Source organism: Elaeis guineensis, chromosome 3 (genome assembly GCF_000442705.2).
Source record: "Elaeis guineensis isolate ETL-2024a chromosome 3, EG11, whole genome shotgun sequence".
In the NCBI taxonomy this organism is placed as follows: domain Eukaryota; kingdom Viridiplantae; phylum Streptophyta; class Magnoliopsida; order Arecales; family Arecaceae; genus Elaeis; species Elaeis guineensis.
The window spans coordinates 113,332,689-113,357,341 of NC_025995.2; the positions used below are offsets into that span (position 1 = coordinate 113,332,689).

The 24,653-nt window shown below is 35.8% G+C and overlaps 1 protein-coding gene across 1 annotated transcript; it reads left to right on the top strand.

The window, feature by feature from the left end:
- The first annotated feature begins 4,766 nt into the window (after positions 1-4,766).
- LOC105040802 (uncharacterized) lies at positions 4,767-5,961 on the top strand. The gene has a single exon (XM_010917500.4). The coding sequence runs from the start codon at positions 4,811-4,813 to the stop codon at positions 5,906-5,908; it is 1,098 nt and encodes a 365-aa protein (XP_010915802.1). The 5' UTR covers positions 4,767-4,810; the 3' UTR covers positions 5,909-5,961.
- The last annotated feature ends 18,692 nt before the right edge of the window (positions 5,962-24,653 follow it).

Below are 24,653 nucleotides of genomic sequence, written 5' to 3' on the forward strand. Positions count from 1 at the left end.
TGTGACAGTGGAAAGCATTATTTTCATTGAGCTTAAGTGCAACATATAGAAGTCCACTATTCCCAAACATAATCCCTCAGATGCTCTCAAATTCATGGATAAACACCTTATTTACCTGTACCCCAAAAACAAAAAACACCTTATTCACATAATAGACCTAACACGTGTCTCTAAAATATATACACCTGAGGCCCATAATAGTAATAAAGTTTCAAACGCAAGGATCTGAGCATGCATCCTCGCAATCATATCAAAACATCATAGTTCTATTGTGGTCCTCGGTATAATACAATGCCGACGAACTATGATGACATATGTGAATCTTAAAATTGGAGATGTATTTGATAGAGATACACGGTGGAAATTCCGGTACTTCACGGTAAACCTGCACTTCAGTTAGTGCACACCCACGTAGCTCCCATGACTTTACGCTATGGCATGAATTTGAAATATATACAGTCACTATAGAGTTTTATCCAAAGTAAAGTAACAAATCTTTGGGTCTCTCTTTAGCGGCCTAATTTACTGATGATTCCTTAAGCAGCAAAGAACATTTCTTAAAATAGATTCTTCATTTGTGCACTAACTTTTGATATCAATTTGCACCAACCTAGTAGATGCACGCATGCATCAAACTACCAGGTGCTACCTTATCATAACATCTCATTGGCATACCCTCCTAAAGGGCACATGAGATGCCACCCCCTCTATTGACCAAGGTGCGAGTTTCACAACAAGCCAATTAACAACCAACAACAAAGGAAGCTTCCCCTAACCTCCTCGTTTATTTTACGGCTGAGCCACGCCACATCGAACTTATCATGGATTAATTTTTAGATCAAATAGCTGTCTCTGAATTCTTACCAAAAAAAAAAAAAGCTCTCTGAATACAAAGAAATGGAGCAGAAGAAAAAGACATCCACCTCCACCACATGAGCCTCACATGAAAGGCCCGTGAAAGGTGGGTAGGGCTATCGCTTGCATGTCTCCTTGTGCTTAGCAATTGGCATTCCCCTCTTAACCTTTGAAGGAGCTGTGGGCCCATTCTTGTAATGCTGGTGAGCCAGTGGGGCCTCTTGGGTCGGGGGATATACTCCCATCTCCATGGCCCTTATAAGAGTCAGAAGTAAAAGTCTAAGATAAGCCAAAAGACCTCACCAGCCATCAGGAAGCTAATCAAGAGAAAAGGCTCGTCAACCTCCTCTTTGTTTCTTTCTTTGGCTTTCGGCCTTTTATTTGAGGAAGAGCATGGCTTTTGGCCTTGCATGCATTCCCCTGTCCTCAGAGAAGAAATTCTCCTGAGAGAGAGAGGACACCAAACAGACTGTGGCTCAGCACTGACTGTTTTGTCCACTAATAGGTGCCAACCGTAAGAGTGGACAGAGGCATAGCGACACGTTTCATGGGAAACGAGCCCACAAAGGACAGAGCAAGGGACAGAGCTCACAGCTCGTTTCTCCACTCGTTCTTCCCTCCATTAATGGATTTCAAAAACTTGGGGGTACTCCAACCTACCTGTCTTCTGATGGATCTCCAAAGACCAATGTGCTGCTGGGATGGCGTATTCCCAAGAGTTAGTACAAGGCCTCTTTGGGTTGCCTATAGCTTTTTTAATATCGAAAACACTATTTACGAGCAGGATAGCGGAGGAAACGATCCGAACCATGGTTTTGGATAACTAATGGAGCAGTCATGTCATAAGTGCTCATACTTGTATATAATTTACAATTTATGTGTAAAATATCTCAAGTTTATACTAATTTGCACTGATTTATACTTGATAGGCTAAAATTTGGAGTATAGCAATCATCGCAGATTTATATATTTTCTTTTAAGAACAATCTCCAATAAATAGTGCAACAACTAAGTCAAATAGCATAATATGCCAAGCATAGGGCCCACACCAAAGCAAGCTCTATAATTATGGTCTTTGTGGATCCTCAATCCAAAATGACAAACCCTCCCATCCCAAAACTTCAAATATTTTTTCACTCAACCCTAATATAACATTTTATGTATAACAAAGACGTCTCTCAAAGCTAACTTCAATAAATAGCATATTTTATCGATTTCTCTTTTCAAATATCAATAAAAAAAAATGAAATAATGCCGCAAGAAAAATACTAAAATTACGAATGACTATCACACCAAACCATATGAGACATAGTTAATGCCAAAGAAATTGCACTTGGGGATCAAAGGTCATGTACTCGGATGGTGGCTCCCTATAGGTAGAAATTTTAAGGCACCTAAAACTCTTTATATGATATTTTTATGGGAATTGATTGTTTTAGCATATATTCCACATGCATGGGATGCAATTTTTTATTAATTATTTTAAAATATAATATAATAATATAATAAATTATAATAGATAAATTTTTGTTGTATGTTAAGTAATAAGTTTTAATGAAGCTTGATGGCTGAATAAAAACTTCCATCATTAATACTAGCATCCATACAACAAATGGAAAACTTTGGACCCCCATGATACCCACATTATGAATATTGATTTGCACGATTTTTTAATTATTCTTGAAATGCAATAATATCATTATAACAAATTACAATGACATAAAATTTCCATAGCCAAATTTATATTGAATTGAATAATAAACTTTTATAATTAATGATCAAGCAATAATTCCTACTATCAGTAGTAGCATCCACACAGCAAATGAAGAACTCTACACATGAACTTCTATGCTTAAATTTCCAACATTAATACTGATATCAATAAGATATGTCCACATGATGCACTATTGTGCTATTCTTAAAATGTAATATAACTATTTAGCAAATTACAATACATAGGACACAATAACAAAGTTTCTATTGCACATTAAGTAATGAGCTTTGATAATGACTAAGCATATTATTATCAGTGTCATTAATATCTATGGCACATCGAATAATAAATTTTAATTATCATATAAATTAATTCTGACCTCATTAACATCTACATCCACATGATGTATGGAGAGTGTTACACAAGCTGATCCTTCATTTAGATACATATATGCATCTACATCAGTATATAAAATCAGGCCTGAAGCCTAAACCATAATATCTCGAATCCCTAAAAATATTCTTAACAGTTAATCAATGGACCCAAATTTTGAAGCTATATACTAACCACTCAAGCCCTTGCTGCGTCTCTCATCTCTTCTTCATCGTCTCTATTTCCTTTAATAATATGGTGGTGGTAGTAACTCTCTCAACACTTAAAATGATACTGTTCTTAGATCTCTCCTTCCAGTGAGATGGAGATTTCATTATTTTCAAGCTCACTAACACCAACCACCCAATTTTCTTTTTTCATGATGTCTGCTAGGCTCATCAACTTCCACTATAGCAACATCAGGGCCACAATCTGGATCTACAATAACCAAGTTACGATGCATCTACTTTATTGAGAACTCCTCGTTATCACCATCACCATAGTCATCCACCAGGATTCTCATTGCTTTTTCTTATTTTTTCTCTATTTTTGTTAAATTCTGAATTTTTGGAAATATATGTTTTATTTTTAACACATTTATGTATGTTATCCCCTTATATCCAGTTTTCTACTTCAGGGAATAGCATCATTCTTCGTGAATGCCTATATACGGTAACATTAATTTGAACTACAGAATCGCGCGGTTGAAGCATAAGAAACTTAAGCCATCCCTGCGGCCTCTCGCGATTAGGATGCTAGGAAAGCGGCAAACGAAAATTGACAACAGACCATTTTAAAATTCCATCATCCTTCACGTGCGCTGGTTTGACTTCACCAATGGAATCCAGTCCACACCCTCTCTGGTTCTATGCAACCAAAGAAGCCGACAAAACACAAAGATCCTCCTATATATACGCTATTAAATGATCATCTAGTCTCTCTGTCTTGGTCGGACGGTACGTGATGCTATCACGTGCCTACCAAATATTTGACCTGACAGACAAGCCAAGGTTTCAATAACGGTTTTACACTTTTATTCCATTATACGATAGATCTTTACTAAACTTGTTAATGATTATTATAATAACCATTAATCATATAGTATAAATGTCTTTTTAAAAAAAAATAGTAAATTTTTTATTAAATTAATATTTTATTTAGTGAAAATTATAGTCACTAATTCTGTCGCATAATGATGACTAATAATTGTTATTATTCAAAAATCTATTACTAATATGGATGATGTAATGAATCGTTTCAAAAAAAATTATTTTATATTAAATCTAAAAAAATATATTTTTTGTCAAGCTAGGGATAACAATTTATCTTTCCTTATTAACTACCCAACACTTAAATAGAGCAGATTTTATCCAACCTATGATGAATCTTAATGATACAATTTATTCTAAATCTTTTATATATATATATATATAATCTTCTTTTCAAGATAAAAATTAATTTATATATAAAAATAATTAATTTTAATATTTTTACTAGATCGAACCGGTCCAATCTTTTTCATTTAACTCTACCTGCTCCGCTCTCAACCTATTCCGAGGTTACCTATCCCGCACAAGATAAATATGGAAAGATACGGATAATAGATTCATTGCCATCCCTACAATGACCCGACGACCGGCCGGCCCGCTCCCGGGAGCCACGGCACTCATTCCACCACTTAGGCAAGCCACCAGTTCGTTCATACAACAATAAGCTCATAATATAAAGGAGCAATATCTTGCTCGCGGGGATTCCATCTCTTAGCTTTTGTTTGAAATACTATAAATACCCTCCCCTCCTCCCCTTTTATTATTATTCTCTCGTCAATTCAAAACAAGAGCAAGTGAGACATAGATAAAGAGAGAGGCAATGGAGAGTAGTAGGAGCACTAGCAGGCTTAAACAGCGACTCGCTCGCATGTTTAAGCCCTCTTCTGTTCTCCGCTCCACCTGCAACGGTTCCACCTCCGCTGCCACCATCCTGAGCTCCACCGCCTCGAGCCGGACCCTTTTGCACGACGTCGCCCGTGAGCCCGTCTTCGTCCCCGGCCACCACCGTCACCGAGGTGTCGATGATGATGGTATGTTTTTAGCCCATAATGGTCGTCGTCATATAGCTCCCGTCTTGCGGCTCGCCATAGATTGTGAAGGTTGCCGACCCACCAGAGATCTTCCTCCTTTCATGGCCAAGAATGAGAAGGGGAGACATGGGAAGAATAAGAAGAAGGAGAGGAGAGTGAGGGAGACGGGTGGGTTCTACGTGACAGGAGAGGGGGAGGGGAGGATGTGCCCTCCAGCTTCCCCTTCCTCTCCGTCAAAGAGTTCTTATTACTACTATTGCTTCAATGAAGTGGAGAAAGATGATCAGAAAAAGGTGGAGAGGAATAAGAAGAAAAAGAAGAAGAAGAAGAAGTTACTGTCGCATAGTTATGGAATCAGTAGCTCTTCTTCTGTGAACACTGATGATGGATTCGAGTTCTTTACTAGTGAAGATCAAGGAGAGGGTAAGGAGGAGGAGACCGAAACTTTCTTCTCATCGAGGAGCTTCTCCTCTGATTCCTCCGAGTTCTACCAGCGTCCCATGCCCAATGCTAAGAAGAAGAATAATAAGAAGGCGTCTCGATGTCCACCAAGAAGAAGATCAAAGAATCACGACAATCGGAATGCCCACGAGGGGTTTCGGCCCTTGGTTTATTCGATAGCCTCGAGGAAGAAGGTGAAAGAGTTGGAGGAGGAGAAGAGAGGGTTTGCGGTAGTGAAGAGGTCGAGCGATCCTTATGGTGACTTCCGGAGCTCGATGGTGGAGATGATCATTGGGAGACAAATCTTCGAGGCAGAGGATTTGGAGAGGCTCCTCCATTCTTACCTCTCTCTGAACTCCCCTCACCACCACCCAATCATCCTCCAGGCTTTTTCTGATATATGGGTAGTCCTCTTCGCGGTCACTGATTGTCCAAATCTGATGTAAGGTTATGGTCTTTCTCTTATTGTTGGAATGTTTACTCTTTACTGGGTGTTAGTCACTGACTGCAATATCTGTCTGCTGTTTGTGAGTAATCTCTCAAAGATCTCTGTTACTTTTCTTCATCCTTGTTTTATATATTCATTACATCCTCTCCTCCTCCTCCTCCCACATGTGGAATGGAAATAATAGCTAAACGCAGTAGTGTTAGGGTCAAGGGAAAGAAGTAAGTCGAAGATTACCGGTTGGCACTATAAGAAAATAAATTATTAACTACAAAAAAATTTTATTATTAAAAAATTAAATTTATTATTAATAATAATTAGTGATGAAAATTTCGTTGCTAAAATTTCATCGCAAAAAATACCATCATTGATAATATTTTACGACGAAAAGTCTATTTTCATCGCAAATAACCTTAATTTGCGACGAAATATTTTAACCGTAAAAAATAAAAAATAACAAAATTTATTGGTAAAAAAATAATTTGTGATGAAAATAACAGTCACTAATAATAATTAATAGTGACGAAAATATATTTGTCGCTATTATTCATTTTTAGCGATGAAAATTTTTCATCGCAAAAAATTTTATTTAATGAAAAAATAATAATTAAAAAACTTTAGCGACTAATATTTACATCATAAATAAATATTTTTTTGACGGAACTTTAATAATAATTAAAAAACTTTAGCGACTAATATTTACATCATAAATAAATATTTTTTTGACGGAACTTTACGTCGCTAATAAGTATTTACGATGAAATTTTTTTGTCGCTGTTAATTATATATTTTTTAAAAAATTAAATCATTTTTGTAAATTTTTACGATGAATATTTCGTCGGTAATAATTTTGTCGCTAATTATTTTTTTAAATTTTGAATATATTTTTTTAAATTATATATATAATATTTTTTATAAATTAAAAAATTTGAATAAGAAATTTATACAATAAAATGATAAATAAATTTTATTATTTTATTATATTAAATTAAAATTACAAAATTTTTTAAAAAAAAATACATCAAAGAGCCGTCACATATCAGCATGTGGAGAATGAGGTGGGGATGGAGAATGCTCGACGGAGCTTGGACCAGCAATGGAGCTTGGACCGGCCTGCTGCTGCCTTAGCATCTGGATCGTCTGCTCCATCTGCACCATCTGATCCATCATTTGGATCTGAAACTGCTGATACTTGTCGATGCGTTCAGTCAGCTCCTGAGCTCACTGCTCAGCCTGCTGTCGATCCTCGGTAATTTATCTCTGCACCTCCATCAACCGAGCCTGGCACGTAGAATGGATCTCAACCCTAGATGATCGTGAAGATGAAGGAGCAGTGATCCCATATCCTAGACCCCTAATATAACAGGGTCTCGTATCGAGCACCTGATCACAGATCTCATCATTTGTGGGTGCAGTCAAGTCCTCAAGGATAGGGTGGGATCTCATGTCGGTCATACAATCCTGAAAATAAAAATTAGAGTTATTTTAATTTTTTAATAAAGATCAAATTATGAATAAAAAATTAATTAAAAAAATTTACAAAAAGCTCCTGGCTCCCTGTCGTCTACTTCCTTGACCGTCGCTGGTGGGTCCGCTGGTAGATATCGATCCTACCAGGAAGCTCGCCACTCTCAATATCTCTCTGCAATTTGAGAATTATTTAAAAAAATTTAAATAATTAAAAAATATATATCATAATTAGAAATTTAAAAAATACGTACCATGTGCTTCATATGGCAAGCAAATGATCTCAAACCCCCACAATGCGGCACAGTCTGTCTCGTCCGGGTCACCGCATTCTGAGCACATCGTCTCTGTAAAATTAACAGTACAATTAGTAGATAACAAATATAATTTAAGAATAAATGATTAAGTCATTAAAATCTAAAGAAAAGTTTAGATGTGTAACCTGATATGCCAGATCCTCGTAATGCCGGCATATGGTAGTCCAATCATCGATGGTGATGCTATCGTAAGGCTGCAGCCGTGCTGCCTCCTGTCCATCAGCCTGCACCATCCGGTATCAATGTTGATGCATGTGATCACGATAATCCTCGAAGCGCAAGGATAGATGAGTATCAATCGCTCGCCTCACACGATCATCCTCAAAATCGACGATGTCAAATACACCCTCCCAATAACAAACATTAGAAGAATACTATACAAATTAAATATTCGTAATATAATTTATTTTATCTGTAAGTGAGTATAGAAAACCTGTCTCTGAGCCGGGACAATATGACGCCAATCGAAGAGCGTTACCGAGGTATAGCTATGGCATATGACCTAGCTCGACCTGCTATGGCTCACACCATCCCCTAATGGGTCTGGTGTAGCCTCTATCTGGAGATGCTATCCCGGGTGCTCACATCTCCAACACTCTAAAGCGAGATTCTTCGATGGACCTCGCCTTCGCCTGACCACCGATGTAGACTGACCTAAAATAATAATAAATAAATCATTAGTATGATCCAAATAAAAGAATCAAATTTGATTATATATAAAGTGTAATGATTAATACCATTGGGACCAGTCTCACTGGGATCCACCTCACTGGGACCCGGCTCAATCATAGTCGGCTCACTGGGATCTGCCAGTGCATGACCCTCTGACACTGGAGCCGGTGAGACCATGGAGATCGGTGAAGGTGCCTCAACCTTCGAGCTATCTGCAGGTAACTATGAACGCGACCGTCGTCGTCTATCTCCTAGTGCCATATCTGCAAGAATTGAGATGTAAATAAATATAATATTATATAATAATAATAACAATCAAATAACATTCTAATGAATATAATTATATCACATACCATTATTGTAACACAAAATTGAACGAAGAATAAATATTTACTCATCAATATTCGTATCTTCCTCGATGTATAGATCTTCATCCGAATCATAATAATCGATATATGTATCGTCTTCTATTTCATTATCATTTATGAACTGATCGTCGTCCTTCGACTCATCCAGATTAGATACAAAATCAGCTTCAACTTTGTTGGATGGGAGATCAACCCTATTCAAAGGTGTCGTTACAAGTTCTTCATCAATCAAAAATTCGGCTGATTTTTGTTCTTCTTGCTGAAAAGTTTTCTCTTCATGTAAATCTAAAATTTCATCCATCTCTAATCGAGTTGGTATGTCATATATGCCTCTAAATATTATTTTTTGTACTACATGCCAATTACCTCGATACTTTAGATCTTTCAAATATATTATTTATTTCGCTTGAGTTGCTAATATGTTCGACTTATTTTGGTACCATATTCGTGCAAGATTTATATTAATAAATTATGAATTAATATGAATCTCGATCTTTTTATTACTAATATCTCATCATTCACACTGAAACAAAAATACATAATTACTGGACCTATACTTCAGTTCTATGATATCTACCAGTACACCATAATAATCAATCTCTTCTTCTCCTTCAAATCTTGTTGTAGTAATTCCACTATTCTGGGTCGTTGTTGCATCTCAAGCTCTCTTGTGTGAAATCTCATTCCTCCAATGATACAGGATGTGTAGTGATTAACCCTTCAATTGGGACCATATGCTAAATCGTACAACTCATCGGTTGCACCCACTTCTTTATTGAAATACTTATATTTTATCTGCATCATAAGATAAAAAATTATATTGATTGAAATAATATTATTTATAAGTAAATAAATAACATATCACTAATGCAACTTACAAGATCACTAAACTATTTTGTAAGTTTTTTTCTATATCGATCATCGACATCCGTATTATTCTCTCTACATAGTATACTCTTGTGCTCATTGCAAGAAATTATAATTTTTAATTTTATATTAATATAAAAAAAAATTTTGATCATTAAACAATATCGTAAGATGATACTTACTCAATAAAATCTTCAATTTCTTCATAATTATTTAGAATATAAAAATATGCCTTAGATAGCTCGTTCAAGTCCATAAATTTAAATTTTCTAGCATCAATAGGTCGAACCGTTTGTTTAAATATAGACAATGTTGACTCATTGTCACTCCATTCATGGTCTGCATTACGATCTGTATGATTAAATTTTATTTCGATATCATCAAGATACATCGAGTAGAATGTGACAGACTCGGTAGCTACATATGCTTCCGCTATAAATTTTTCAGGCCTTGCTTTATTGCGTACATATTTTTTTAAGGTGCACAAGAATCAACAAACAAAAATAAATTTAAATTTTATAAATATATTTATATCTTATAATTGATATGATAAAATACGTATAACTTTTTTATCTTTCAATAGGATACATCCATCGATAATATACCGGTCTGATCAAAAGAGCTTTCTTTGAAAGATGGACAGCCAGATGTACCATAACATCAAAAAATGATGGTAGAAATTTTTTTTTTAACTTATAAAAAATGAGTGCGATATCTTTCTCTGATCTCTCAAGTAAATTAATCTTCAATTTTTGAAAATATAGTTCTCGAAAGAACACTCCCAACTCCATCAATGCAGTTTAAACATCACCACCCAAATAGCCACGTATAACCACTGGAAGCAAACGTTGCATCATCACATGGGAGTTATGACTTTTTATGCCAGAGATATTACCATCGTTGTTTCTAACACACCGCGATATATTTGAAGCATATGCATCAGGAAACTTTATAATTTTGAACCATCCACAGAAATTCTTCTTTTTCTCTCCAAATAGCGAATAATATGCGGATGGCATAAAAAATCTCTCACCTCGACGAACTAAATGCAACTTTGATCGAATTTTCATTTCTTGTAGATCAAGATGGGTATTTGTACCATCTTTTATTTTTTCTAAAATATTCAATACAGTACCGATGATATTATCACAAATATTCTTTTCAATGTGCATGACATCTAGATTATGATGAAGTAGTAGCTACTTCCAATATGTTTAGTTCAAAAAAGATACTTCGCTTCATCCAATTCAGCTCAACTTCAGTACACTTCCGCTTGCGAGTACCCGATATTTTTTTAAATCAAATATTTTCAATAATTTTAAGTTGTTCTAAAATTTTTTGTCCACTTAACTCCTTGGGTGGCGGACGTTGATCGGACTTACTATTAAAGAATTGATTATAACGGATCCTTCAAGAATGATTAGCAAGAAGAAACCGTCGATGATCCATGAAATATATTTTCTGTCCGTGCTTTAAATATAAGGAGGATGCATCCCTATTGTATATTGGACATGTCAGATATCCTTTGGTGCTCCATCCAGATAAATTTTCATATATCGAAAAATTATTTATAGTCTATAAAATCGAAGCATGCAATTTAAAATTACTTCAACTCACAGAATTATATGTCTAAACTCTATTGTCCCATAACTCTTTCAGATCATCAATCAAAGGTCATAGATATACATCAATTTTATTATCTGAAGCTTTCAGACCCGAAATCAACAGTGACATAAAAATAAATATCTTTCATGCACTTTCAATGTGACACATTGTATACAACTAGCATCACAGGCCACATGCTATAAGAAATACTCATATTGCCAAAGAAATTAAATCCATCTATCACTAGACTAAGCCTAATATTGCGTGGGTCACTCGCAAAGTGCGGATGCTTTGCATCGAAGTCTTTTCATACTAAAGAGTCAGTCGGATGGCTAAGTATGTTCTTTTTTGAAACCCACTGCTCATAATGCCATCTCATTTTTTCAACTGTCTTTGTGGACATATACAACCTTTGAAGTCTTGGAATCAATGAAAATATCTCAAAATCTTTTGAGGTATCTTCTTTCCTGTCCTATTATCGATTTTGTATCTAGGCTCACCGTAATTCGAATATTCAGTTGCTTGTTCATTATTCTTATAAAATAATATGCAGTCATTTTTGCAGGCACGTATAGGAGTATAGCCAAGTCTAATTTTTTGCATGTATATTTTTGCTTCAGAATATGATTTCGGCAGTCTCTCTCTATCGGACAGAGCTGCTTTAATCAATATTAAAATTTGATCAAATGACTTCTAACTTCATTGGTTCACGATTTTAATATGAAGTAATTTTAACAAAAACTCTAACTTGAAAAACTTTGTATAATTTGGATAAAGTGGCTCTCGTGCATCCCTTACAAACTTTGCAAACTATTCAGAGGTCCCTTCTACCTCAAGCTGGATATTATGTTCATGATCAGAATTGCTTTCAGATGCAATAGTATTCATCCATACATTCGAACAAGCACTTTGATGTAAATCATCTAACAATTCTTCTATACCACTATGTTCGATAGGTCCATCAGCATCACTATCATCTTTAGTATCGTCATCGTCATGCACCACCTCATTCGGATCACCCTCCCCATGCCATGTCCAGCAAGTATACTTCTTATCCATACATATTGTAGCAAATGCTCCTCAACAAGTGTTATGTGATGGTATACCATATTGACACATCTCTTACATGGACACTTTATCCGACTAGCACTGTCAGCCTTATGCCGTGCAAAGTCAATGAAATCTCAAACTCTTTTTTGATATTCAGGTAAAAAAATTCCTCTAGCATTCATCCAACTTTTGTTAATATTGATCTAACAATAAAAACAAAATCATTAACAACCAAAAAAAGTTCTATGGTATTCAGGATCCCGATTCGAATTTCGGACTGAATCACGTTCCGAATTTCAGGCAAAGTCCCGACTCGGATCCAGATCCGGATCACTTCATACAAAATAACACATATTAAAAAAGACATACAGACAGAACATTAACACAGAAAATATGTGGCCCTATCCCTTTATGAAGTAAAAATACATGATTCTATCCTTTTCAAACCATTACTAATAGGTGTGGCCCTATCCCTTTCAAAAAAGTAATAATCTCATTATTGTTATTAGTGGATATTTCGTCTCATTTTTATGAAAATTTCAACAGCATCTCCCCATGATTTTCCAAGTATATGATGTGGATATGGTGCCCACGCATCCTATCCACCACATATCCGAAAAATAATGGATAGATAACTACTGAATATCACATAATGAAACAAAATATTAACTATTAACAATAATAATATTATTACTTTTTTAAAATGTCTGAATACGGAACATTCAAGTTTCGATCTCAATGAAGATCGAAACTTGAATGAAAATCTACAACTCAATATAATTTAAGTACCATCTTTGAATGTGCATTCGAAGATGGATTTCTAATTTATGAAAAAAGAATAACTTTGTATTAAAATTTTTTGATCAAAAATTTTAATGAAATTTTTTTTAAATAGAAATATCTTCTTTATTTATAATTTCAGCAGCATACAAAACAGTACATAAAATAATTTAATTATAACAAGTAACAGCAATATGCATTGTGTTAGTGAAAAAATAATCAATCAAATAATTAACTAACTTCACTAGTAACACTAAAAAATAATATGCAATAATTATAATGATTTCGATGCCCTAACTGGGCCCGACACTCCCCGAACCCGACCAGACCTGGCACAGACAAGACCCGACCCACCCCGACTCCAACCGATCCAGGCCGACCCGACCCATCTCCACCCAGGCCGACCCGACCCGCCTCAGGCCGACCCGACCCACCTCATCCCTGCCCGACCCAAAATCGACCCAGCCCAGACCCTACCATCCCTGACTCGACACGGATCGGACCGAACCTGACCTGACCCGACCCGCCCCAACTCGACCGGACCTGACCCGACTCCATCCGACTTGCCCCAGCCCGACCCGACCTGCCCCCACTCCACCCGACCCACCCCGACCCGACCCAGCTCCACCCGACTTGCCCCAGCCCGACTCGACCCAGCCTGACTCGGAACCGACCCGACCCAGACCCTACAATCCTCGACTCGACACGAATCGGACCCGACCCACCCTAGCTCCACCCAACCCACCCCAACCCGACCCGACCTGGCTCCACTCGACTCGCCCCAGCCCGACTCGACCTGGCCCGACCCGCCTCATCCTCGGAACCGACCGGGCCCAGACCCTACCATCCCCGACCTGGCACCATGCCCGGCACGCCCTAGCTCCACCTAACCCACCCCAGCTCGACCCAACTCGGCTCCACTTGACTCGCCCCAGCCCGACCCGATCGGACCCAACTCCACCCAACTCGCCCCAGCATGACCCACCCCATCTCGGCCCGATCCACCCCATCCCAGTCTGACTTGGCCCAACCCGACCCGACCCAATCCAGCCCAACCCGCCCCGCCCCAGCCCCAGGCCCCGGCACGCCGGCACCATGCCCGGCACGCCGGTTCGGGCACGCAGGCCCGTCGTCCCAGCCCAGGCAGCCGTCCCCGGCACGCCGGCCGCGAAACGTCGCCACCATGTGGCCGCAGCCCGTAGGCCCCAGGCGACCGTCCCCGGCATGCCGACACCGGTCCCGGCATGCAGGCATGCAAGCCCGCCATCCCGACCTAGGCGGCCGCAGTCCGTAGGCCCCACGTAGCCGCAAACCGCCGTCCCGACCCAGGCGGCCATCCCCGACACGCCAGTACCGTGCCTGGCATGCCGGCAGCGGCACGTTGGCCCCATGCCGTTCCCCATCCCCGTCCCTGGCCCCAGCCCGAACACAACCCAAAAGAAAAAAAGCTCAACACGACTCACCTCGACGACTGCGGTGGCGGCGGTGGCGGAAGAGCTCCGGACGATGGAGGAAGCCAGAGGGGACGAGGAGGCAGAGAGGCCGAGAGAAGAATGTGGGAAGCAGGGAGAAGAATGCAGGAGGCCGAATGTCGTGGGGGGGGGGGAGGAAGAAAAATGAGTTTCTGATGGGACGTGAAGGGACGCGGGGTATTAGCGACGTAATTTTTCATCGTCAATAATTAATTTTCATCGTAAATAAATTGAATGAAAAAAATATTTACGATAAAAAATATATTTTCATCTCTAATAACATTATTAGCGACGGAAAAGTTTTTCTGTCGCTAATAATTCCCATCATAAAAAAATTTTTCACTGAAAAAATTTACATTCCGAAAAAATATTATTTACGATGAAAATAAGTTGTTTCACCGCTATTTATATAATTAGTGATGAAAATTTTATTCCGTGGATAATAATTGTTCAAAAAAATTTTTTTTTAATTTGGATAATACAATGATATATGTGATATATGTATATACATACATACATACATACATATATATATATATATATATATATATATATGTATATGTATATGTGTATGTATATGTGTGTGTCTATATATATATGTATGTGTGTGTATACACATATTAAATTGGTAAACTCTTTGGTTGTTGGATCAACTGAAATGGGATCAAATCTTACCTCCGCTTTTGAGGGTCTAGGGGTATTTTGGAGAGGGCAACCTCAAAACATAAAATGGATTAATCAAATAAAGATAGGAAAAGATTTTAATCGACATACTTATTTTACTTCAAATCAATATTATATATTAATTTATATATATATAATTATATATTATTTTATATAATATAAATAGAATAATATTTTATATCTTGTACTAAATAAATTGATATTTATCTATCTTATTTTTGGATCAAAACTAAAGGTTGAAAACATAACTTTTAAATGTAAACAATTAGAGACTTGAGAAAGGCATATTAGAATGACAAAAACTATAAGAAAAAACATCATGATAAAAAGTAAGAATAGAAATAAAAGTAATCACCTCAAGCATGTCTTCATCAACCCCATCCACTTCGACCCTCCCATGCCCCAATATTTGCGACAACATAATTTTTATAGACCATGACTTTTCACGTGCCTTTTATATACACATATCTTGATACTTTATTTTACACATATTATTTTTTAAAACTATCTTATAATTTTTTATAAATATAGTAATATTTTGTTATCTATGATGTTATATTTTCATCACAACTAATTATTTTATTTTAATTTTTTAATTTATCTAACTTTTAAACTATTAACGATGAAATTATCCGTCGTTAATATTTTTAATTTGTGACAAAAAATCTTTATTGATCGTAAATAGTTAAATTATTTACGACTAAAATTTATATCATAAATAATTAAAAATTTTTAATTTTTAATTTTTTTAGCTTATTAATGACGAAAAAAATTTATCGTAAATAATATTATTGATGATGCAAAACCTGATTTCATCGAAAAAATTTTTACTTCAAAAAAACCTGATATCATCCCTCTCTCCCTCTATCTGCTTCCTCCCCTCATAGCACCGTTGGTTACTTCGGCTCCCTCTCCATTCTTTTTTCTTTTGTTTTTTTTTCCGACTCCCACTCCCCATCCGTCGGTCTCCTCTGCGATCTCCCATCCTCTTCTAACGAGAGAAAATAGGAGGATGATCTCCTACCTAGGTTCTTTGGGCATCCATGAAAAATCAAAAAAAAAAAAACTTACCTCTGATCGCTGGAGTAGAAGAGAGGTCGAGCGAAATCAAGGACCACAAAGAATTACCGTCAGTAGGGTTTTGAGAAGAATCATCATCAAAAAGATCAGAGGAGGATGGGAGGCTGTTTAGTTCCCAAAATAATAATAAATACTATAATTATTATATCAACTACCTTATTAGATAGATAATTAGACTAATTACAGAATTTGACATTAATTATAAAATAATTAAGTATAATAATAATATAATAAAATATTTATATTATTTATTATTTATTTATAAGTTTAAGAGAAATTGGCACCATGAATGTCAAAAATTTTGGCATTATAATATTAGTTTTGTCTAGGATATATAATGTCCTGATCTAAAAATTATCACATTCAACAAAGATATAAATTATCCTTGTTTAAATATCTAATTTTTGGCATGGACACCTATACAGTCCTTGCCAAAAAGTTGGCTTTAAAATATTTAAATCTAAAAAATTATCATATTTGGCATAGATTTAAAATGTCTCCATTTAAAACCATTACTTTTGGAAAGAACGTACAATATTTTTGCCTAAATATCAAACTTTTGGCATGAACAACTATGCTGTCTTTGCCAAAAAATTGACTCTGAAATATTTAGCAAGGACTTGACTGTGCTCTCGCTAAATATGGCATCTTTGGCAAGAATTTTTCTTATTGTTGTCATAATGTCTTTATCAATTCTAAAAATTCTTATAATGATATATATGTATATGCATATGTATATACATATATATAGAGAGAGTCCAAATCTGATTAGGTCAAAATTTATAATAAAGGTCCTACATAAATGATCCAAGTCGTTGCTATGGGAATTCGGGGATTGAAGCATGCATATATATTTCAAAACTTAATTTTCTAAACACCGCAACGAAGAATAAGATTAAAATAATTTTAATCTCAATGTTGCATACATAAAAATATAAAATCACATGGATTTATTTCATATGCTGAAATTAATATATGCTGAAATTTAGATTGTGATCAAATTACATACCTGTTTCGCAATTTTTTTCTTCAAATCTGGATCTGAAAGAGATGAAGCTCTCTGTTAGCTACACAAGTATCCGACCTATACGAGTATCTACTCAGGATCAGTCTGAAACAATCCTCTATAATCTGAAGTTTGAATCTCCAAAATTCAGCTTGCTGAATCTGAACGAAGTCTGGCTCGTGATCAACACTTGATCTTTCTCCTTGATCTTCTTCTTCTCCTCTTCTCTAGAGTTTCTCCTTGCTATGCACTGCTACCAGATGCTAGAAATCAACAAGGAAGAGGCACCCAACTTATTTGGGCATGGAACACCTTGTGATGCGCATCCCAATGGAAGGACGTGTAGAATGTCCAAGAGAAGAGAAAAGAAGAGGAAGAGAGGGCGTGGGGAGAGCTTTTGGGTGTGAGGGGCTGCTGGTCTTAATTCTCTAGGGACCTTAGGAGAGATCCCTTTAAATAGACATAAGAATTAAATCCTATTCAATCTCATAATACAAGTCCTACTTGTAATAGGATTCCTATTAACTTAAGTTATCCAACTTACATTAGGAAGCCCTTTATATGTCACAATTGGAGCCCTTGCACCCATAATTAGACATCCCAAAATACATCCAAGAGATGCCCCATATAAAAACAAAAAGCCCTCTAATCAATAGACACGTCCAAATTGATTAAATCAAGGTGGCGCCCTATAATAACTATCAAGGAGATTCATAAGGGACTTGCACCCTTAATTTATGTGATCCATAACCTTAGACACCCAATAATCGAAGTCTCATGAATCTTATTCATGTAGGTAATTAGTAAGTAATTAAGTTAAAATTAACTTATCAAATAAGTAATCCCAATGGAAAGAAGAATTGGGTCCAACCATGTGCTAGCAAGATTACCATGAGCCCAATGGATTTCTCTAAACCCAATTGATACTTCACAAGCTCAATTACTTATTTTAGACCTAATTCCTTTGTTGTATGATCTCATAGGTTCAATTCTATCTAATAGTGAGACATACAATGATCTCTATCATCGTATCATTAAAACTCTTTTCAATGAGTTAGAATAATTTCACTCTAACTCAATAAAGATTGTCGATCCAGAACAACCCTAGTGAGCTCCATAATCCACTAGTGACACCTAGCAGTATGTAGTGACAATCCAGTAAAACTGAAATAAATTTTTATGTGTAGTTAATGTGTGATTCAGTCCTTCTATCGTAAGTCCCGACTAGATGGCAGGTCATGGATAAATCGTCAAACCTCAACATCGATCATATGATAGATTCAATCAGCTTAAGTCCGTATGTGATTCTATAAAATTTTTTTCTATCAGTCATACTGCTATGGTCATAGACTTAAGGACTCAGCCTCTTAAATTCTATAGGACTACTCCCTTCTACTAGGATCGATAGATCCCATCTTGATGCACACCCCACTCCTATAGTGGACTAACTGTCGCCAACATCCACTACAAAGGTTCTTTGCGATCTATGTTGATGTGTCAGTCAAACTCCAGCAGCCTTACTGCGAGCAATAGTGTCATCTCAGGTCAAAGGATCAGTTATACAACTGCAGCATCGAGAAAGTCACTAACGAGTGAATAAACATCCATGTGACTTCTCGTGTTGGTCACGCTCAGTGCTAGTTGTTCTCTAACAACTATCTGCACTTTCGCTCCAGTATCTCTATACTGTAGATTCGAGATCTATCTGTCCGAAGGAAGTGATTCGTGCACTAGTCTATCCGGATCAATCACCATCCCCATGATGATCCTATGACCAGGAGCAATTTAGAAATTAACCATCAATGATATATGTTTTAAATTCTCAACTCTTTGAGAATATGTGTCATCATCTTATTAATTCTTTGGATGATTCATGGACACATAGACATGAATAGTAATATAACTGTCCAATAAGTATAAAATCATATCCTAGAGATATGAAATTTATCAGCCAAGATTGACTTCTAGGGCATACATCCAACAATCTCCCACTTGCACTAAAGTCAATCTGCCATGTACCAAGTTTTATCTTCACAAGACAGGCTATAGTCTTAGGCTGGCCAAGTGACTTACTTGTGGGTCATCCACATCACATGTGGAGTTTGCTTTCTGCACTTCTATATATTTCTACTCGAGATAGTCGCGTATTCTGCTATTCTATATGCTTGAATATCTAATGAGACCTAGGCTCCTTAGCAAGAGTTATGATGCCATTATCTTTTCAGTATAATATCACAGTATCTAATGGTATGACAACTAATTCTGCAACTAACATTATAATCAGAATGCATCCTATACATCTACAGTGTACTCAGCTTCTATTGATCGATTATTTGAATTTCTTCCAAGATATCGACATAGAAACACATCCATGATGTAGATATTCTACCATCAACATCAGACATAAAGTCTGAATTGATGTATCCTCCCACTCCTAGCTTTGATCCTTCTCCAAACGTGTCTTCAATTCTTCTTAAGAGCTTAAGGATATTTTCACAGCAATCCAGCACTCATAGCTTAGATACAACTGATATCTACTTATGACAATCACGGTATAATCAGTTCAAGTACTTTATGACATATGACTATGTCCGACGACTATGCCCAAGAGGATAGCAGATCTCTCTCTGAGATTTCTATGCTGAATGCTTTCAGCATCTGATCTCTGTACTTTATCTGTAAAAATACAAGCATCCAATTGCATCTATCTCTATAAATTTTTAGGATGCTCACTTTATGTCTTTCATAGAAAAATCTATATTCAACCATATTTTAATCGATGACAGTATTGGACACTCCCACTAATCTTTTTTAAATCTATAATTTCTCATATCTGATCAAACAATTTGATCATATCATTGAAATGAATGTTCCAACTCCAAAGGTATTGTGGTCTTTGTAATCACCTATCACAAGAAGTGAAATCCATAAGCTATTCCATATAAAAATCTTCAAAAGATCTCTACTCAGGAAAGCTATTTTATATCCTTTCTTGGAGTCGATGTCTCACATCGCCTCATTGTAGGTTCTAGGATCATCTCTATATTTTCTATCTCTCATGAGAAATGATTTTCTCTACATCCTCTATTAAGCATACTCAAGTATCTTTCGAAAGGATTGGAGATCCTACTATGTGTACGAGGTGGAGGAGGAACACATGTCTACTGGCTCATGATAAATATGTTCTTAAGGTCCCAAGGCTCCCTGCTCTTCAGAGACACTCTCTTAGAGCTTAACTTTTCTCTTACTAGTTCATCTTGGTTAAACAGTTTTCTAAGAAGATAGCATTGAGTCACAATCATATTGTAATCCCATCGAAAAGTAATATCCCAAACTCTTTTAGGAAGAGCTTCATAGATCTATCCTCTAACATATTCACTTGCTGTCCTAGACACAGGCTGGACACCCTTGAATCTCAAAATAATCAAGATTCTGTTCTCACCATATCATATCTTATATGGTGTGGTAGTAACAGGTTTAGAGAGAACTCAATTTCATAGAAATAAAGCATATCCTTAAAGAAATATAAATAAATCAGTAAATTTCATTATGGACCAGATCATATCTTATGTAGTCCTATAACTCTTCTTATCTTATTGAGCTGAGATTTACTAAGAGGGGTCCAATATGAAACAATGCTATTTTATAAGATAATCAAGAAATTTCTTTCAATGGTATTGCATCCTCAATTCGATTTAAGTACCTTCAAAAATTTTTTGATTTGTTTCTCTACTTATATCTGAATTCTTTGAATCTTTTAAAAATTTCAGATTTGTATCTCATATACAAAGTAGAGATAACTTTTTGGTTAGCACATCACATGGGCTACACACATCAAATGTATACAAGAATAAGTATCTCAGTGATCTTTATTCTCTTATCCCACAAGAGTAACTTGATCATATTTCTTCAAAGAGATGATGCACAAACTAGATTTGACTCAAAAGTTAATGAGCCCAAGCACATATTTTTTCAGTTTGTTAATCATTTCTTTTTCAATATGACTTAGCTATAGGTTCTACATATATTTTAAATTTTATCTCAATTTTAGATCTCTCAGATCCAATGGCATTCACTGATTACTCAATTAAATTCACATATGCATCAACATGCAAATGATAAAGACTGTCTCTAAGAACTAAATCCAAATCGTGATCGTAAAGGACAGATATCTATAGTCGCAGCAGCAACTATTGCCCTATAGACAATTCAAGAATTACTTCCTCAGCCCTCTACCTTTCTATCAACTCTACACTAGAGTCTGTAGCTCAACTAGGAGAATAAAAAATCGTAAGGACAGTATTGAGCAATTTTGACATACCTACTCTAGGTGTGTCTTTGTTTCTTTAGACTCTTTAGATATTTACCTCTAAACTCTTTCAAAGTTCCTTTGTTATCAATACTTTATTCAATTCAGATAAAGTGCCATGATGGTCTTTTATATAGTAGTTTATCATAAACTATCCATATAAACTAATCAAAGATCGCAGGATTAAATCCATAAGCAATTCTTTATGCATGATCATGTCGAGCCTTTTAAGCTCTTTAATATCCTCGATCATTATCAAATAACGATCATAGACTGACTGCCCATCATGCATCACATGTGCTATGCGACTTTGATCACCTCATAATACTTGTGGATGAATCAACATGTTATTGGCAGTGTACATGTACTCATGCATAGCACCTATCTTTATTGTCATTGTTCATCCACTCATCAAGTATAGCTCGTTGACTATGGGTTGGACGGATTGTTAACATTAGAATAATATGATAGAGAACATTACTTAATTTTTTATAATTAAGAATAATTTTTAAGTTTGTAAGCCAGTCTATATACTCAATTTTGATTAATCGATTGATATCTAGGATTCAAACTAGAGGATTGGAAGCTGACATAAGGAATAGCAGAGAGCAAAGATTTTAATTGGATGTTTGTATTTATTTTATAATTTTATTCTAAAAATTTTTAGATACAAAAAGAAACTCCCACAATTTTATCAAAACTCTCATACTCTCTGAATGGAGAAATAAAAATTCTAACACGACAATTAGATTTCTAGTGGGTGCTGCAGTCCCACCGATGCCGTGCACCTCACCTAACAGTTATTGATAATATGAATAAATATCGATGCGTAGATAACTCTTTGTCCAGATGCTTCTCTAAGAATATTGCAGCCACTTGATCTTTAAGTCATGTGGGCTCACCTAACAGTTATTGTCCGCACTTCTTAGTTAAGTCAGACTCACCATTTACAAGCAGGTATAAAGCCGTCATTCGATCCCTCACCTAACAGTTATTGGGTCCAATCCCATCTTTACCCTACAGCAACCCTTTGCTAATAGAGTGGTTGGATATTTCTGATGCAACTAAACCACTATAACCAGTCGAGAATAATCAACGTCGATAACATGCCCGCACATCTACAAGGATGGAAGACTTTGGACAATATTTTATGGAGAGATTTAGATTTAGATCTCAACTAATCAGTCATCACATGACTGATATAATTGGCATGGGCTAAATCAAACCATCAAGCAACCATATTTGAGACTCAATCTTCCAAATTGATCAAGTAAGTGGAGATTGATAGGGGTCCCCCCGTTGCTTTCTTTAGATACCAATAAATTGATCAGATAAGCGAACGAAATCAATTAAATAACTACCTTTCAATTACTTACCTTAGACACCAATTGGATAATTGATCAGAATTAGTTAGCTCAAGTGAATTGGGCTCAAATCAACAAGCCAAATTAGGTCTTTAGGTTAATCGATTCTACATATCGGACTCAATCAATTTGATCAATAATAATTGTATGATCATTAACTTAATTGATCTAACTTAATTCAACACTTGACTTGATTTAATAAATTACTTAATCGAATTAGACCCATATGTCTCAAATCAAAAATCTTAGATGTAATCCTATTACATGACCTAATTTTTGATTTTCTCATGACCAAAACCCTCATACACAAACATAAATTTTAGATTTTAAAATCATATTTTAGATCTAAATATTTTATATGAAAATAAATATTAAAATATAAAAATAATTTTTAAATTCTAACATACAAACATATATCACGTATATGCATATAAAATCAGATCATAAACAAAATTTTAGATTTAAACATGATATCATATATTTCATATACTAATTATAGATCAGATTAAAGCCAAATTTATGATCTAAATATATAATCATATATCATACATATGAATCAAAATTCAGATCACAAAAAAAATTTAGATTTCATGCATGTATCTATTTTACATGAACTAGAACTCTTTCTAGATCAATTTTCAGATCTATGCATGCATCAACATATCAACTATATATTCTAAAATTAAATCTAAAATTAAATTTTAAATTTAAAGATCTATCTATACATCTCATGTATAAAAAAAAATTAATTTTAAAATATTTTTAAAGATATGTATATTAAAATTCAGCATACGAAAATCTATGGCTTTGATACCACTATTAGAATTCGGGGTTTGAAGCATGCATATATGTTTCAAAACTTAATTTTTTAAACACTGTAGTGGAGAATAAGATTAAAATAATTTTAATCTAAATTTTGCATGCATAAAAATATAAAATCACATAGATCTATTTCATATGCTGAAATTGATATATGCTGAAATTTAGAATGTGATCAAATCACATACCTGTTTTGCAATCTCTTTTTTCAAATCTGAATTTAGAAGAGATGGAGCTCTCTGTTAGCCACACAAGTATCTGACTTCTATGAGTATCCACTTGGGATCAGTCTGGAACAGTCTTCTATCATCTGAAGTTTGAATCTTCAAAATTCAGTCTGCTGAATCTGAACAAAGCCTGGATTGCAATCAACACTTGATCTTTCTCTTTGATCTTCTTCTTCTCCTCTTCTCTAGAGTTTCTCCTTACTATGTGCTACTACCAGATGCTAGAAATCAATAAGAAAGAGACATCCAAACTCTTTTGGACATGGAACACCTTGGGACGTGCGTCCCAAGGGTAGGGCATGTAGAATGCCCAAGAGAAAAGAAAAGAGGAGAAAGAGAGGGCGTGAAGAGAGCCTTTGGGTGTGAGGAGCTGCTGATCTTGATTCTCTAGAGATCTTAGGGGAGATCCCTTTAAATAGGCATAAGGATTGAATCCTATTCAATCTCATAATATAAGTCCTACTTGCATTAGAATTTCTATTAACTTAAGTTATCCAACTTACATTAGGAAGCTCTTTAGGCACCAACAATTGAAGCCCCTACATCCATAATTAGACACCCCAAAATACACCCAAGAGCTGTCTCATATGAAAATAAAAGATTCTCTAATCCATGGACACGTCCAAATTGATCAAATTAAGATGGCACCCCATAATAAC